Raw genomic sequence first — 15,732 nt, forward strand, 5'->3', positions numbered from 1 at the left:
ACTCCCTTCATAGATTTTGTAAAAGATACCTTGCTGATAGGGACAAAGTGCTTTGAAGAGGATGAAGGATACTGCAGCGATGCAGACGCTTCCTACCACAAAGCCCCCAGCGCCGTAAATTGAACGTCAAAGTCCCCGGTTGCATTTCTTTACAGGTAAGCATCTTCGGAACCAAAACCTGAAGCATGTGATGGGCATGTGATGGTTCCTACCATAAAAGAGTCCCTTTCCATAAAAAAAGAAGGCTAAGCCTGCATTTTTCATTTCTCCCTGGACTGACCTCTAAAAAAGTTTAAGATGTGGGTTTGTTTGGTTCCCATCTTTCAGGCCTTGAGGAAAGAGGTTTCCTGGTCCCCAGCCTGCTGGCAGTTTTTTTCACCAATTTCCTTGGCAAGTGCCAGGAGCACCAGTCAGGGCCAGGAAATAGTAATTAATAATCAAAAATGATGAATATCCCCAGTACATTGAGGGTGCAGGCTGGAGGGTCCCAAGACCCAAGGTGCTGAAGGTCCAAAGATCCAAAATCTTCAGGGTCCCAAGCCCCAAGGTGTTCAAGGTCCCAAGACCCAGGGTGTTCAGAATCCCAAGACCCAGGGTGTTCAAGGTCCCAAGACCCAGGGTGTTCAAGGTCCCAAGACCCAGGGTGTTCAAGGTCCCAAGACCCAGGGTGTTGAGGGTCTCAAGAGCTGCGGCCTTGCTCCCATTGCATGGGGAAGGCCCTGCCCCCCTCCATCCCTGATCCTTGTGAATTTGAGGCATCCTCCAAAGTGGCCTCGGGGCAGAGGGGACTGAGAGCTGGGTATGCTCCCCTGAGATGCTGCAGCCCCCAGGCCTGAATGTTTCCCGGCAAAATCACAAAAATAAACAGGCAGTGGTGGGTTTGGCTCAGGAAGGTTTAATGTGCTCCATCCTGGGAGTGGAGAAGCGTTGCAAGGTGCTGCTGCAGGAGGGCTGCGGTGGGCAAGAGGGAGCCAGGCACGCGTCGCAGCGGGGTCTGCGTGTGCAGCGGGTGAGCCAGCGGTCAGCGGGAGCTGCAGGGACACTGCCTGAGGTCCCCGGTCAGCCAGGCTCCAGGGGGGTCCCCATTGGTGCTCAGACACTGAGGAAGAGATGTGGCAAGGACCTGGAGCCCTACAGTGCATGGACACGGGTGTCCCTGTAGTCAAGAAAGATGTGCAGATCCCATGCATGTTGGGTTGCTGGAGAGACATGGAGCCCTACAACACTTGGTTGTGCCTCATGCCTGGGAAGGATGCTGAGGAGGAGGAAGCCCTACAATGCTTGGACATTAGTTTGATAGGCAGGAGCATAGGGCATGCAGCAAGCACCCCAGGTCTCAGCCTCCACCATACCTGCAGAGCCTGGCCTAGAGCTTCAGCGCTGTGACACGAGGGATGTGGAAGGGACAGGTCTCCTCTGACCCTGTAGAGCTGTGGAGGGAGAAGGAGAAAACACCAGATAGCCAAGGAGGGGCACACATCTGCCCACTCTGCATTAGAGCTTGCCTGCCCCGTGCTTGCTTCTTACATGAGCCGGTTGCGGATGGGGCGGAAATGCTTGGTGAGCCTGATGGCAAAGATGATGTTGGGGATGAGGAAGAAGGTGCAGCACCCCAGGCTGAACCAGAAGGCGTTCTGCAAGGAGAGAGCACATGGGTCCCTGCTATGCTGCACAGGGAGAGGCAGAACCAAGGGTCCAGAGGGGCCTGGGGAGTCTTGTGGTTGCTGGCCCTGGTGTGGGGTGCAGCAATGGGGTCCTTACCCAGGGGTCAGCAATGCGGTCGCACAGGATCACCCTCCCGTTGTCAAGGGCTGTGGCGAGAGGCTGGCATGAAGCCACATCCTCCCTCAACTGGAACAAGAAGTGAGGAGGCCAAGCTTAAAATCCCACCCAGCTCGGGAGGACGCGGCTCGCTGCCTCCACCCTGACAAAGGTGAGCACTCACCGTCTGTCCGACCCAGTGCAGGTACTGAGCGAAGTAGCGCAGCTCCTTCCTCGTGAAGCAGCCTATCTCCTGGGGTGGAAAGAAGGCAGCATGAAGGCTGGGCTTGGAAAGAGGGCTCGAGGCTCCAGTTGCCCCTTCCTCTATTCCAGTGCTCCTTTACTGCTTTTTTTCTCTGGCTGTGGGGTACTTTTCCCCCCTGGCTCACCTGTCGGAGGATCTGCTGGGCTTGTACAGGCAGCCGGGCTTCCACTGAGGCAATGGTGGCCAGTGTGGTCTTCACTCGCTCCTAGAGAAGTGCAGGGAGTACAGAGAACCCTCAGAGCACTGAGCAGCACTGGGCCTGGTGGAATGGGTGCCCCAGGATGAAGTCTCTAATTGGGTCTGACTGCTGCAGGGCAGAGAGAAAGAACCCTCCTGGCAGGGTGCAGGCTCGATTAAACACAGGTTTAGCACCTCTGCCAAGGATGGGACTGATGCTCTTAGGATGGCATCATTCCTGGGTCTCCATCACCCTATAACTCACTTTTGGGATGCTGTACACCTAGGGCCCCACGTGTGTTTTTGGTGCTGAAGGAAGTACCTGCAGGTGCGGTGCCAAGCGTGAAAGGAACCGGACGCTTTCCCCCAGCTTCACCTGTAGGACAGGGAGGTGAGAAAACTGCAAAATCCCTGTTCTCCCCTCCACGGGGACACGAGCTGCCTTTAGGTATGAACTCACCACCAACGCCTCCTGAGTTTGCACCGTGGAGTTCTGCATCTGCCACAGAGCCCTGGCCTCAGCAGCCAGCCGTCCTGCCACCGTGCCATTCCTCTGCAGGGGGACAGCAGGGTGAGGACAGCCCCATGGGCACGCAGGCAGCTGCTGCTCTCTGCCATGCCACTCACCTGCATCTTCTGCAGCCCCTCCAGGCTCCGAGCCAGGGCGGGGATGCTGGTCTGCACAATGGGGATCTTCATCTAGAGGGAAACAGAGTCATCGGCTGCTTGAAATCCAGCCCTGGAAAGTCCACTGTGATGGGAACTGGGTCTCAGGGAGCATCCCCTCACCTCCTCCTGGAAGCGCCCATAGTCCACCTCATCCACGCCGCTGCGGGCAAAGGTCTCCAGGTCGTTCCTGCCCTCGCTGCGGAGCAGCCGCACGTCGCCCAGCCGTGCCGTGAAGTCGCCCAGGCGTTTTTGGAAGTTGGCCGTGTACTGCGGGGGTGAGATAGGGATGCTACAGACCCGGGGCCTGGCACCTCCATCCCAGTAACCCCAGTAAAGCTCTTGCATCCCTGCACTGCTTCCAGAAGCTCTGCTTGAAGGCAGCCCTCACCTTGGGGCTTTTGAGGTGCTCATCCAGGTCATAGGACTTCTCCAGCTGCAGCACCTCCCACAGCCCCGCGCCACTCTTGCATTCCCTGCATTGTGAAGGGGCAATCAGTATCACCCCCAATTAGCACTCCTCCCACTGATTCAGGGCAGGGGTGGGCTCCTGCCAGCACTCACCGGTATGCAGCAGTGAGGTTGGAGTCCCTCCTGAGGTTGAGCTGCTGGGTAAGGTTCATGGATGGAGGCAGGTTCCCAGGGGTGTCAATAAACTGAGCAAAACAGTCAGAAAGAGAGGGGCAGGGTCAGACACAGGCATTCCCAGGTGTGATTTTGGGGGTGATCTGCCCTCACAGGTGTGTTCTGGGGTACCCCATCCCATCTGGAGCTCATCCTGCATGTGTTGCATCTTCAATCATGAGCACTTCAGAGCCAGCCCAGCACCTCCAAAAACCCAGGGGATGGGGATACAGGTGGGAGCACTGTCACACGAAGAAAACGAGCCAGTGCAAAGCCAATTTCCCACTGCAAATCCAGTGATCCAACTGTAATCTTAATTTTTCGGTCTAGGATGGGGCTTTCAGGTTGGATATCAGGAAAAACTTCTCTGGAAGAGTGGTCAGGCACTGGCACAGGCTGCCCATTCACTGTCCCTGGAGGTGCTCAAGAACCATGGAGATGTGGCACTGAGGGACGTGGTTTAGTGGGCAATATTGGTGGTATGTGGACAGCTGAAGTAGATGATCTTAGAGGTCGTTTCCAACCTTAATGATTCCATGATTCTGAGCAGGGCTCAGGAGGAGGAGGAGACAGGGCATTTGTGGGCGTCTTGGCGAAAGCATGCAGAGACATATGAAGCAACGGACAGATGCCCACCCACCTTGTAAATCTCCTGGTTGACCCAATTCCTGCAAACCAACGTCTGGATGTTGCCCCCAACCAAGAAGGTGGTGAAAACCATCAGGATGAGGAGCCAGGAGAACAGGAAACCCAGGCCCACGCCGCTGAAAGAGGGAGAGGAGGTGCCGATGGCAGCTTTGCAGACCTGAGCGGGCTTGCGGTGACCTGCCTGGCCCCGCGGCTCCCTCCTGCGCCTGGGCATGCTGGCTGGGCGCGGGAGCTGCTGGCTCCCAGGGAGGAGCAGCTTCTCCCAAACCCTCCGGCGTAGGTGGTATCTACAAAAGCCTTTCAGTTCAGCCAGCTCCCGGTTCCTGCCTTTGCTTTTGCCCCTCTGTTATTTTTTTTTTTTTTTTGGAGGGTGGCACGAGGTGGTCACAGGCCCCCAGGACCCCTGGGAGTAATGCTTACATCATGAGAAACTTGGCACCGGCTTCTCCTCGGCACTCATAGTCACTCGGGTCCTCCCTCTTGGAGAGTCCGTACGTCCCCAGAGCCATCCCTGCCCCATTGCAGGCGACAATGAGGAGGACGATGGAGCACAGCGTCGTGCCTGCAACCCACCTGGGGGAAGTAATGGGTTGGTGGTTGGACTGGATGATCTTAGTGGTCTTTTCCAACTTGAATGATTCTATGATTCTATGGGCATGGTGGGGATGGGTTGACGGTTGGCCTGGATGATTTTAGTGGTCTTTTCCAACCTCAAGGATTCAATGATTCTATGGGCATGGTGGGGATGGGTTGACAGTTGGCCTGGATGATCTTAGTGGTCTTTTCCAACTTCAAGGAATCTATGATTCTAAGTTGCAGCAGGACACGACCTCGAGATACAGTTCCAGATGGGGCTTGGAGAGGGTCAGCACCCACCTCCTTTGCACCCCCTGCACCCATTTGCATCACCTGTACCACTCGAAGCGCTCCACCTCCCGGAGGAAAGGCTGACTCCTGTCCTCTGCCTTCAGCAGGGCCTCGTTGATGTGCCGGGTGTAGTCAGGGAGGGGGAAGCCATCAGCTATGGTCTGCACCTTCTCTGACACTCGGGCCATCTCCTCCCGCAGCTCTGCAAGATGAAGAGAGACAATGAGGCCCTGGAGAACGTCCAGAGAAGGGCAGAGGAGCTGTGAAGGGTCTGGAGCACAAGTCTTATGGGGAGTGGCTGAGGGAACTGGGACTGTTCAGTCTGCAGAAGAGAAGGCTCAGGGGAAAGGCTCCCTACAACTCCTTGAAAGGAGGTTGTAGCAAGGGTGGGATTGGCCTCAGCTCCCAGGTAACAGCGATAGGACGAAAGATGATGGCCTCAAGTTGCACTAGCAGAGGTTCAGGTTGGATATTATGAACAATTTCTTCTCAGAAAGAGTGGCCAGGCACTGGCACAGGCTGCCCAGGGAGGTAGTGGAGTCATCATCCCAAGAGGTGTTCAAGAACTGTGGAGATGTGGTCCTGAGGGATATGGTCAGTGGGCATGGTGGGGTAGGCTGGGGTTGGACTAGATGATCTTAGAGGTCTCTTCCAACCTTAATGGTTCTACGATTCTAAGATTATACTGGAGGGGGTCCCTGTGTCCCATCCCATCTCTGAATCACGATTTGCCCCACAGAGGGCATCCCTCCCTCCCCATGGGGGTTCTGCTCACCCTGGATCACTTGCGCCATCCTCTCCACAGCCAGCTCCGGGATAGAATTGAATGTACCATTGCCCTGTGAGGAAAAGAGGGAGCGTGAGTGGCACAGATGGGGCTACCATGGGTGCAGGACCACCCCGCTCCACCCACCTGCCGAATCATCTCTGCAAAGTCACTCCGGGGCAGACCAGCCAACGTCTTCAACACCTTCTCCACCGAAGGCACCTTGGGGTGGAAAAAGCATCCCATGAGCCTCGGGAATGTCGGAGGGGTGGGGGGGGACCAGCACCCCGTCCCACCTTGCTGTAGTCAGCACCCAGCTGCAGGCTCTGCGCCCTGCCCAGCACGCTGGCACAAGAGGTGCAGCGCGGATCATCCAGGAGCGCGACCACACGCTGCCGCCGCTCCTCCAGCACTGGCTCCAGCTCAGCCCGTGCTGCTGTCAGCGCTCGGACCGTCTTGTTGAGAATCTGTAAATGGTGCAGCGAGGTCTGTAGGTCTTAAAGAGAAAGCCTGGGGCTAGTTCTCGCTGCTCCACTTGGCCACCCCTGTCCACAAGCAAGGCTTTGGGAGCAGCCCCGGGTTAACCAAGCTCGGTCGTACCTCCTGCCCTGTCCTGCAGGTCCGCCAGTGCCGCGTAGGTCATCGCCTTCAGCTGTGTGTGGATGGAGAACCCCACGCTGCGGCTCACCCCTGCAAGGCACCACGAGACCGTCAGCCCCTTGTTCCACCCCAGAGTGGGGCACACCAGGGGCCTGCGCAGTGCTTACCCCCCAGGTCAGAGATTATCTGATGCCGGGGCACTTCAAACTGGTCCACCACCATCTGCACACCCTGCAGAGAGAGAGGAGCTGGTGTGCAGGGGCATCCTCAGGGAGCAGAGGAAGCCCTGTGTTGCATTAAAAATGCATCCATCTCACTCGCCTCCCATGCTGCTCTGCCTTGGCATAGCAGAGTTGCTCCAGCACCCACCTGGGGGACGTTGGCAATGTGCTGCCGCAGCGTGCGCAATGTGGCCGGCACGGCACCGAGCCCCGGCTCCATCTGCTCCTTCACTCGCTGGTTGGTGACCAAGGCACAGATGGCACTGGTCCTGCCAGGGACAAGCAGGAGGTGATGGGAAGGTCCCACAGAGCATCCTCACCTCCATCCTCATCCCCATCCCCAACCCTATCCCTATCTCCGTCCCCATCCCCAACCCCATCGGCATTGCTCCCCTCGGGGTGAGGCACTGCGGGACACTCACAGGATGATGATGGAGGTGATGGAGAGGCAGATGAGGAGGCAGCGGCGCCTGCAGGCCAGGGAGCGCCGGTGGGCACGCAGGCGGCCCCCGCACCGCCGCCGGCTCCGGCAATAGCAGAAGCACAGCCCTGCCACTGGCACAGCCACAGTGAAGAGCAGAGCCACCGCGGCACAAATGACATAGCCCAGCTCGTACTGCACAACCTGTGTGATGGCAGAGAGTGGTTTTGGGGCGCTCCATCTGTTTGCTTTCATACGTTCCCAATTCTCGGTTAGGTGCCACCACCGTGGCTTCCACGTCCCCACGTCCCTGCTCACCTGTGATGTCCGCACTGAGCTGGGGTCGTTCAGGGCTGCCCTGAGAAGCTCTGCAAACAAACCATGGTGATGGTGAATGCCTCAAGGGCAGCTCCCACGTCCCACTTGGTGCACCCCTATCCCTCCCTGGGCAGTGTCCCCCTCCGTGATGGGACAAAGCAGCTTCCACCCCACCAACCACTCCCAGGTGTTGCAGAGGCCTCCAAGGGGCAGGAGCACCCATGGTGGTAATGGTGCCGTTCCATCTGGGGACTCACCTGTGGGTAGGGGGTTCTGCTGGATGAGGTCCAGGTAGTGTCGGACGAGGCCATAGAGGGGGTCAAGGGAGCTGGGCACGCGGTGCAGCGCCGGCACTCGGATTTCAGCGTGGGTGTCGGTGAAGCGGAGGACACCAGCGGGGCTGCCAGGGTGACATTGCTGGGTGCCAGCAGGACGCAGCAGCACCCAAGCGAGGAGCAGCCCGGCCGCCCGCATGGCTTCGGCGGTGAGGAAAGAGCCGGGCGGCCCCGTCAGCCTGCAAGCGCACGGAGGGGCATGCCCGGCCCTGGTGGCTTCGTTGGCTGCTGTAAGGAAACCTGCCTGACAGGTTGGCTGCCGCCAGCCCAGACGCTGCGTTGCTGCTCCCCCGGGCTCCCTGGGGCGTCTGGGCTTGGCCGGGCTGTGCAAGGCGGGGTGATGAGCCGCTCAAACCTTCCCAAGCCATCCCAGGGCTGTTTTGCAAGCATTGCGTCCCTCGGCAGGCTCAGCCCTGCAGGCAGCAGAGATCCCTCCTCACCCTGCAAAGAGCATCCCCCCCTGGCTGGGCTTGGACGGGACCTGTCCCCAGCTGCCCCATGGCCACGTCCTGCTCCGTAGCAGGAGCTGAGCACTAGTGATAAGGATGGCAGGAAGGGAGGGAGCTTCCCCCTTGGGGGAGAGTACAAAGCAGTTTTGTTCCCCCTCGCGAAAAAAGTACTTTTCCCCCAGTAGGGGATGGTCACAGCAACTTTCTGGAGCAGATTGGGGGATGGGACACTGCTCTACATAGAATTGTAAAATGGTTTGAGTTGGAAGGGGCTCTTAAAGATCTTCTGGTCCAACTTACTGCAATGAACAGAGACATCCACAACTCGATTAAGTGCTCAGAGCCCCATCCAGTCTGACCTTGGATGTCTCCAGGGATGGGGCATCCACCATCCCTCTGGGCACCATGTTTCAGTTCCTCACCAACCTTGTTGTAAATAATTTCTTCCTTATATCCAGCCTAAATCTCTCCTCTTTGAGTTAGAAACCATTTCCCCTTGTCCTCTGACAACAGACTCTGCTAAAGTCTATCCCCCTCTTTCTTACAGTTCCCCTTTATAACCCTCCTGGGAATGAGATGCACTGGACTGGAAAATCCTGCCCTGGACCTACAGGCTTGGGTGAATCCTGTCCTGGGACAAAACTCCCAGGACCAGAAAAGCATGGAGTCGGGAGAGCAATTATATGCAAGGCATCTATATACGTCTATATGACTGCAAAGCAGCTCTAGCCACCCCCGCTTCCCTGTGCCGTGGGAACGGCTCCTCCCAGTGCTCCCCGCATCTCCCATGGCTGCCCACAGCAAAACAGGAGCCCTCCATCCATCTGCTCCATTCCACGATGGCCATCCCTGCCCCAATTCATGGGGCAGGCATGGGAAGCGGGAGTGGGCTGTGATAAACCCCAATAAAGCGCTATGTAAGAGAAATGAAAATAAAGAAGAAAAAAAAAATAATAATAATCCCATCCCAGTGATTTCCTATCCCAGCAACCACTCATTATCCAAATACTTCTTGCTTTTCCATCCCAAAAATTCTGCATCCCAACAAAGGTTTTTTGGGGGAGAGGTGGTTTTTGCAGGGGAAGGGATGGGGCTGGCAGTGGCAGCTCCCAGGACATCAATGTGTTTGTTGCACTGTACTGCCCCAGAGATGGGCACGGGGGTCTGGATGGGCTCCAGCATGTGCCTGCCCAGGTCGCTGTGGGGCATCTTCTGCTCTAGGTGTCGGCCCTGCAGCACCTTGGCCCAGAGGGTTTGGGGCTGGAGCCTGTCCTGTGGCCCAGGAATGGAGGGCAGAAGCCCACCACCAACACTTTCCCGTTCCCACGATGATTTCCTGTTCAAAAAAATGATTTCCCATCCCTGAGTCACCTATGGGCCCCCAGGGCTCTTCAACTGTCCCCCCAGGGCCATCTACAACCCCACAGTGCAATCCCATGGCCCCCAGTACTGTCTAGAGCTCCTCAGCACGGTCTGCAGCCCCTCTATAACTTCACAGAGCCCCCATACCCTTCCCAGTGCCCCCAGCGCTGCCTAGAGCCCCCCCAAGTGCTGTCCAAAGCTCTCCAGTGCCCCCTGGTGCTGTCTGCAGTCCCTCAATAACCTCCCAGTGCCTCCCAGCATTGTCCAGAACCTCACACTGCAAACCCAGCGTCCCGAGCATTGTTTGGAGTCCCCCCCAGTGCCATTTGCAGCCCCTCAATAATCTGTCTCCCAATGGTACCTAGAGATGCCCAGATCCTTCCTAGCATCTTCCAGCACTGCATAGAGCCCTCCAGCGTCCAAAATGTTGTCCGAAGCTCTCCAGTGCCCCCTAGTGCTGTCTGCAGCACTTCAATAACATCCCAGTGCCCTCCCAGTATCCCTCAGGGCTGTCTAGAACCTCATGGCACAATCCCAGTGCTCCCAATACTGCCTAGAGCACTCCAGTGCAATCCCAGTACCCCCCGGTACTGTCAGTAGCTCCTCAGTGCTCTTCCAGTGCCCCTTAATGCTATCTAGAACACCCTAGTACACTTCCAGTGCAACCCCAGTACTGCCTACAGCATCTCAGTGCCTCCCAGTATCCTCCAAAGCTGCCTAGAACCTTGTAATACAAAGCCAATACCTCCCACTGTTGTCTAGATCCCCCCACCAGGGCTTTCTTGCTCCCCAATGGTCCCTAGTCCTGCCTACAACTTCTCAATCACAGCCTAGTGTCGCCCAGGGCTCTCCCAGTGGCATCTCAGTACTGTTTAGACCCCCCATTGTCCTCCTAGTATTCCACCAGTGCTGTCTGTAGCCCTTCAACAACCTCCCAGTGCTCCCCAGTTCTGCTTAGAGACCCCAAGCACGCTCCCAGTGAAGCCAAAATCTGCCTAGAGCCTCCTAGTGCTGTCTACAGCACACCAGCAGCCTCCTACAGCAACGGAAAGAACGCAGATGAGTGCTGACGTTTGGCTCAGATGAAATGGGGGACTTCTCAGGCACCTGGGGAAGACTTGTGGGGGGGACTTGGAGCACAGCAAGGAGCTCTGCGGGTACCTTTGGGTGCCCAAGAGCACACAAGGGTGGCCCCGAGAGGCCTCAAGGGCGGTTTGGAGGACATAGAGGAGCACTGTGGGTACCCTCGGGTGCATGAGATTCCACAGAGTGGAGAAGGGAGGACTCTAGGTAGCTCAGAGAAGCATCTCGAGTGCCCTGGAGCTCAGCGGGTAACCTTGGGCACCTCAGAGTACATTGGGGGGGCCTTAGTAGTCCTCTTGGGTGCCCTAGAGCACACCGAGGAGCTCTGTGGGTACCCCTGGGTGCACCCGATAGCACACAGTGGGGAACTGGTGGGCCCCTTGGGCACCAGGGGAGGCCTCAGATCCCCTGCGGGTCTCTGCTGGTACTCTCAGACACCCGAGAGCACACAAGGGGCCTTGGGAGGCCTCTCAGACGCACATGGAAGCATCTCAGGCACACTGAGGAAACTCCACTGATACTCCTGCGTGCCCTTGAGGCCGCCCAAGGTCCCCATTCTACTCCTGGGTGCCCTGCAGCACTCAGAGGGCTCACTGGTGTGCTACAGGCACCCCAGAGGCCTCCCCAGGCCCCGGCCTGCACTCTTGGGTGCCCAAGGGTACCCACAGGGCTCAAATGTGTGCTCCAGGGTGCCCCAGGGGCTTCCCCAGGTGCCCCAGAGGCCTCACAGGGCACCCCAAGTGTACTATTAGGTGCCCAAGAGCACTTGTAGAGCTCAGTGTACTGTAGGGCCTTCCCAGTTTGCCCCAGAGGCCTTCGCAGCGCACACCATGGCACCCCACAGGATATGCTCTTCCTGGGGTGGAAGGCCTTAAGCTGCAGGAACACTGGTTTTATCCATCACAAAATGCAAAACAGTGCAGATTAACCTTGCCTGCTGCAGAACTTGCTGGGTCAGAGAGCATCAGCCCTGTTCTGCACATCTACTTTTGAAGATAGATACGAAATAACCCTGGGTCAGGGTAGCTTTGTTTTTAGAAATCCTGTGCTACTTCTACTTCCTTTGTTCTGCTTTTAGCCACTAATTCTGTACCAATTCTAAGCTCAGATTAGACCTATATTTGGGTTTATGTGCATGGCCACAGAGCAGTTAATGGCAGGCTTGCAGGGAACCAAATTAGTGCACACCTAATGAGCTGTGAGCAGGATCTCAGCACTGCCAGCATAAAGCATTACCTGGATTAGCGAGCTGACAACACACAGCTATTCCTGTGCTCTTCTGCAGCAGCACGGCCCCACCAACCTGAACATCCTCCTGTGATTTCTGGCTGCTCTGTTCCTCAGTGCATTAAGATCAGGCTGTTGCTTTCTTCTTCCTGACCTCAGGTTCTATCCGCTTCTGTTGACTTCCCCTCCCCACCCAGTGCTGCTCCATCACAGGTTCGCTGAGTCCCTGGAACTGATTTCCTGGAGGAGACGTTTCTTCCTTCCAATTCAGAGTCTCAGGGAAGAAACAATGATAGAACAAAACCAAATGGAAGGCCCACATATGCGTGTCAACCAAACAGCAGTGCTTCAGGCTGAGTCTATCGCTGTGATAAGCTAACATATCATGCAGCTACCCACCAAACCTGAACTATGCCATTTCACTGCATGTGTGCTGATAGCTAAGCAAAATAACCACATCTCATTGATAAGAGACAGGAATCCCACACCAACCAAAGTGTTTTATTAGTAGGTGACTGTTGCTTAGTGGCTCTCGTGAAATGCTAACCCAAAGTTGCTCCACACCGGTGGATGGGTGACCTTCACCATGAATTGGGCAAAAATTGGCCAAATCCCACCTCCATCCATGTCCAGTGCCATCTCCATCACATCTCTTGGACACAACCTGACCACTACCACTGGAAGCTTCGCTGGTGTTCTTCCAGCCAGCCCCATTCAGTTATCTGTGTGTGGCTTCCACTGAAGGCTGCTTCTCCCTCCTCCTCCATCACCGTGATGAAGGTTCAAGTAGAAACTCATGGGAGGGCTGAGGACTATGCCAGTTGTTTAGGAAATCACACAGCTGGCCTCTTTACTATCACCTTCCAAGGAACCTTATCTTCTGCTACAGTCTATCTCCCTCCTACTCAGGACTGAGACATCACAGTGATCTCAGAGCCCAGGCTCTTGTCAAAGGCACCAGCCAAGGTGTGCAGTTACACAAACACATACCGCCTCGAGACACAGATGCACCTAGTGAAACAACAACATTTTGTCTTTATTAGGAGTTCCCATGGTAATATAACACAGAGTTCTTCAGGAATAAAACACAAGACGTGGGGTTGGGTGTTTTTTTGTTGATTTTTTTCTTTTTTTTTTTTGCCATTGAGACAATGGTCAAATATCAGCACTTCTCTTTGTCTACACACATGATCAGCTTTAGCACTTACAGCTCCTCCACTCATGGTTCACAATCACAAATCCAAGGGTTAAATCCAGCTAGTATTAAATCCTACTTTTTTAATTATTATTATTATTTTATTTTTAGAGCTTCAAGTCACTGCGGTTAATTAATTAATTAAGTCATCGTCTTTTTTTTTTTTTCTTTAAGCATTTACATAGGACATTCAGTAAACAGACACAAAGCGGACGAGCTCTCACAGGAAGAAACATGCTTACACAGCCTGCAAAAAATCTTATTTTTTTGTGATTTTTTTTTTCTTTTATCCTTTCGAAGAACAAATTAGAATTCAAAAGTCATCACGAGTCAGTGAAGGGAAAGAAAAAAAAAAGGAAGATTTAAGTGAATACTGAAGAGCCGCAAGTGTTTTGTAGGATTGAAACGGATCCGAATTTCTTTCTTTTTCTCCCCAACTTGGTTAGATGGGTTTTAACATACAGGTGAAAAATAACTGGAAATAGCTGCAATATATATTACCCTCACAGATTACTTAACAAACAAAGTGCAAACTCTTATGCAAAACTAACCACCCAAGAGTTAAACCTAGATACAAAAGGCATGGATGAGTATGGCAATGTCTTAACTAGGATGCTTAAAGGGGCCTATGGGAATTGTGCTGGGAGGGTTTGGGTACCTACATCGCTCCCAGATCCTTTGACAATCCCAGCGTTGATAACTGCATCACGACAAATTTGGTAGTTGCTTCTTAAAAGCCTTCATATAGAGAGTCTTTCATTAAGAGAACCTGTAAACACCACCTAAGAAAATGCTCACAGATACGGAAAAACGAGGTCGATGCACGTGGTGAAGGACAAACAGAAGAGAAAGCAGAAGATAGAGCCAAGTGCCAGGCGTACAGACAGTGGAGGTAATGCTGTGTTAACTGTGGGTAGAAAAGCTCTCTGTGCTAAGAGACAGACCAAGCCCTTGGGACCACCAAGCCCTCCAGCGAAGTGTAAGTGGGACTCTAACGGTGCAGACTGATTCTCCATGTCCTGAAAACCTGAAAACACCAGCCTCCAATACTAGGGCTGAAAGAGCTTCAAGACCTGGGTTTAAATGCCCAGATCCTGAATTCATCCGAGGATCACTCTTACCCTCTGGTTTCTCAAACCTGAGGCAGACACACGAGTTGGGGCAGGGCCCTCTCAAGAATATTTGCACAAAAGCAGATCCCTGAAGGAATGATCGACTGTGAAATCTGCATATGTACAACAGATTCTCAGCTGCTGTTGGCCCATCGAGCTGCTTGGAGGCTCCCAGTTACAACAGCTGGGCATCTGGACGTTAACTGGAATTGCCACAGCTGCTCAGGCATGCACCCAACAGAGCAGCCTTCCAATGAGAGCTAAAGATAAGCTCTCAAAGCTTTAAATAACCGCTCATTGATGGCCAGGAAAGGGGACGTGGCTGCTACAGAAATCTTTCAGGCAAAGTATAGCCTGTGGCCCTCTGCTTACTGACTGCCACCTGTGGGAAATTAAACAAACCAACTGCTAAGAGCTCCTCAAGAGGCTCTGCCCAGCTCTGCAGCTGATGTCCAGCCTTGCTGTTTGCACCAGATCAAGACCTAATATACTGAAGCGAAGATCATAGCTTATGAACCTGCACTGCAACCTCCTATTGCAGCTAAGTGGAAAGTATTGGCTGGAATGATGCATCCTAGGAGCACTCGAAGTACCAGGGGGGCAGTGACACCGGCGGGGGTTGGTGACTTGAATGAGGCTTGGGAAGGAGCGAGGAGAACTGGGAGATGCCCAGTTCTGAGATAAGGCTTTGTAAACACAACGATACGAACATATTAAAAATACACACAACCATTTAAAAAAAAAAAAAAGGAAAAAAATCCTCAAGGACCTAATTTGCAGCAGAATCGAGAAGGAAAAAAAAAAAAAAAAGAAAAAAAAAAAACAACCAAACAGAACAAAAGTCTCCCAACAAGTCTAGCTCACCCGATGGCAGGGTGCGATGTGCTCTGTCAGTTCCTAGTGCTGGGTCCTGTTTCTCTCGGCAGCAGTTACTCAGTGGCCTCAGAGTTGGTGGTGGGGAATGGTGACAGGCTGGGGTTCGTGCCCCTCCGTGCTCGCCTTGCTATGCTGCTGGAACGCAGAACCCTAAAGAACATCCAGTTTGTAACCCTTGAACTACTCTTCTGCTTGAGGTTGGGAAAAAAAAAAAAAAAAAAAGCTATTTTCTTTTTTACACTTAGAATTTATTTATTCTTATTTCTTTTTGTCTGTGTCTTAAAGGCAGCTCCTGGGAAATTCACTTTATCCTTCCTTTATTAAAAGAAAGATGCTGAATGGGACATAGGCCACGCATCTCAAACATCCTCTTTACATTTACTTTTGCGTGTCAGAGGCGTCAAAACAGGGTTGGTTTCTTTTCTTTAAACATGTAAGGGGCTGACGGGGAAGTGAGAGGGGGGTTGGTGAAGATGAGGAGGGAATCTGAGGGGACCGAAAGAGGCGCCTTACTTCAGCCCCCCCCCCCATGGCCCGCAGTAACCGTCACAGGCTCTAAAAGAATCAAAAAGGGTTTCCAGGTGCCCCCGTCCCCTCCCCTGGTCCGCTAAGCGGGCGCAGAAGGGGTCGGTCCTTAGCCCAAGCTGGTGATGTTGGCACGTCCGCCCGGCGGTGCCACGATGCGCTGGGTCGTGCGGCGTGGGATGTTGTCGTCGATCTGTGCGCCTGCGGGAGACAGAAAGGATGCTGGGTTCATTG

General features: G+C 54.3%; 2 protein-coding genes across 7 annotated transcripts in view; both read right to left on the minus strand.

Moving 5' to 3' along the window:
- PROM2 (prominin 2) lies at nt 874–12,660 on the minus strand. Of its 2 annotated transcripts, none has more exons than XM_021374834.1 (24): nt 7,592–12,660; nt 7,335–7,384; nt 7,018–7,220; nt 6,744–6,864; nt 6,542–6,605; nt 6,375–6,464; nt 6,071–6,270; nt 5,922–5,996; nt 5,784–5,847; nt 5,051–5,210; nt 4,562–4,714; nt 4,134–4,257; nt 3,434–3,525; nt 3,261–3,345; nt 2,993–3,139; nt 2,831–2,902; nt 2,664–2,756; nt 2,526–2,579; nt 2,151–2,231; nt 1,946–2,014; nt 1,762–1,851; nt 1,528–1,634; nt 1,353–1,430; nt 874–1,099 (listed from the first exon to the last, which is right to left on the minus strand). In XM_021374834.1, the coding sequence occupies exons 1-23, from the start codon at nt 7,806–7,808 to the stop codon at nt 1,367–1,369; spliced, it is 2,475 nt and encodes an 824-aa protein (XP_021230509.1). In that variant the 5' UTR covers nt 7,809–12,660; the 3' UTR covers nt 874–1,099; nt 1,353–1,366. The 2 variants fall into 2 exon arrangements, with proteins under 2 accessions (XP_021230509.1, XP_021230508.1); XM_021374833.1 differs by having other exon boundaries at nt 874–1,156.
- Nucleotides 12,870–15,732, minus strand: part of DPYSL2 (dihydropyrimidinase like 2) — a 66,720-nt gene continuing 63,857 nt past the window's right edge. For all 5 annotated transcript variants that reach the window (XM_021374835.1, XM_021374836.1, XM_021374837.1 and 2 more), the window contains one exon: nt 12,870–15,699. In XM_021374835.1, coding sequence (XP_021230510.1) covers nt 15,608–15,699 — 92 coding nt within the window. In that variant the 3' untranslated portion in view covers nt 12,870–15,607. The remainder of the gene's footprint in view (nt 15,700–15,732) is intronic.

The sequence above is a fragment of the Numida meleagris genome, chromosome 21, assembly GCF_002078875.1.
Source record: "Numida meleagris isolate 19003 breed g44 Domestic line chromosome 21, NumMel1.0, whole genome shotgun sequence".
NCBI lineage: Eukaryota > Metazoa > Chordata > Aves > Galliformes > Numididae > Numida > Numida meleagris.

What these genes read in the sequence shown, in the direction of transcription:
- PROM2 (XM_021374834.1), bottom strand. Translation starts at nt 7,808, where the DNA reads ATGCGGGCGGCCGGGCTGCTCCTCGCTTGGGTGCTGCTGCGTCCTGCT. An exon ending in TTGCAGAGATGATTCGGCAG is followed by an intron (nt 5,848 to 5,921) that starts GTGGGTGGAGCG and finishes TTTTCCTCACAG; the next exon opens with GGCAATGGTACATTCAATTC. An exon ending in ACCGCATTGCTGACCCCTGG is followed by an intron (nt 1,635 to 1,761) that starts GTAAGGACCCCA and finishes CTCTCCTTGCAG; the next exon opens with AACGCCTTCTGGTTCAGCCT.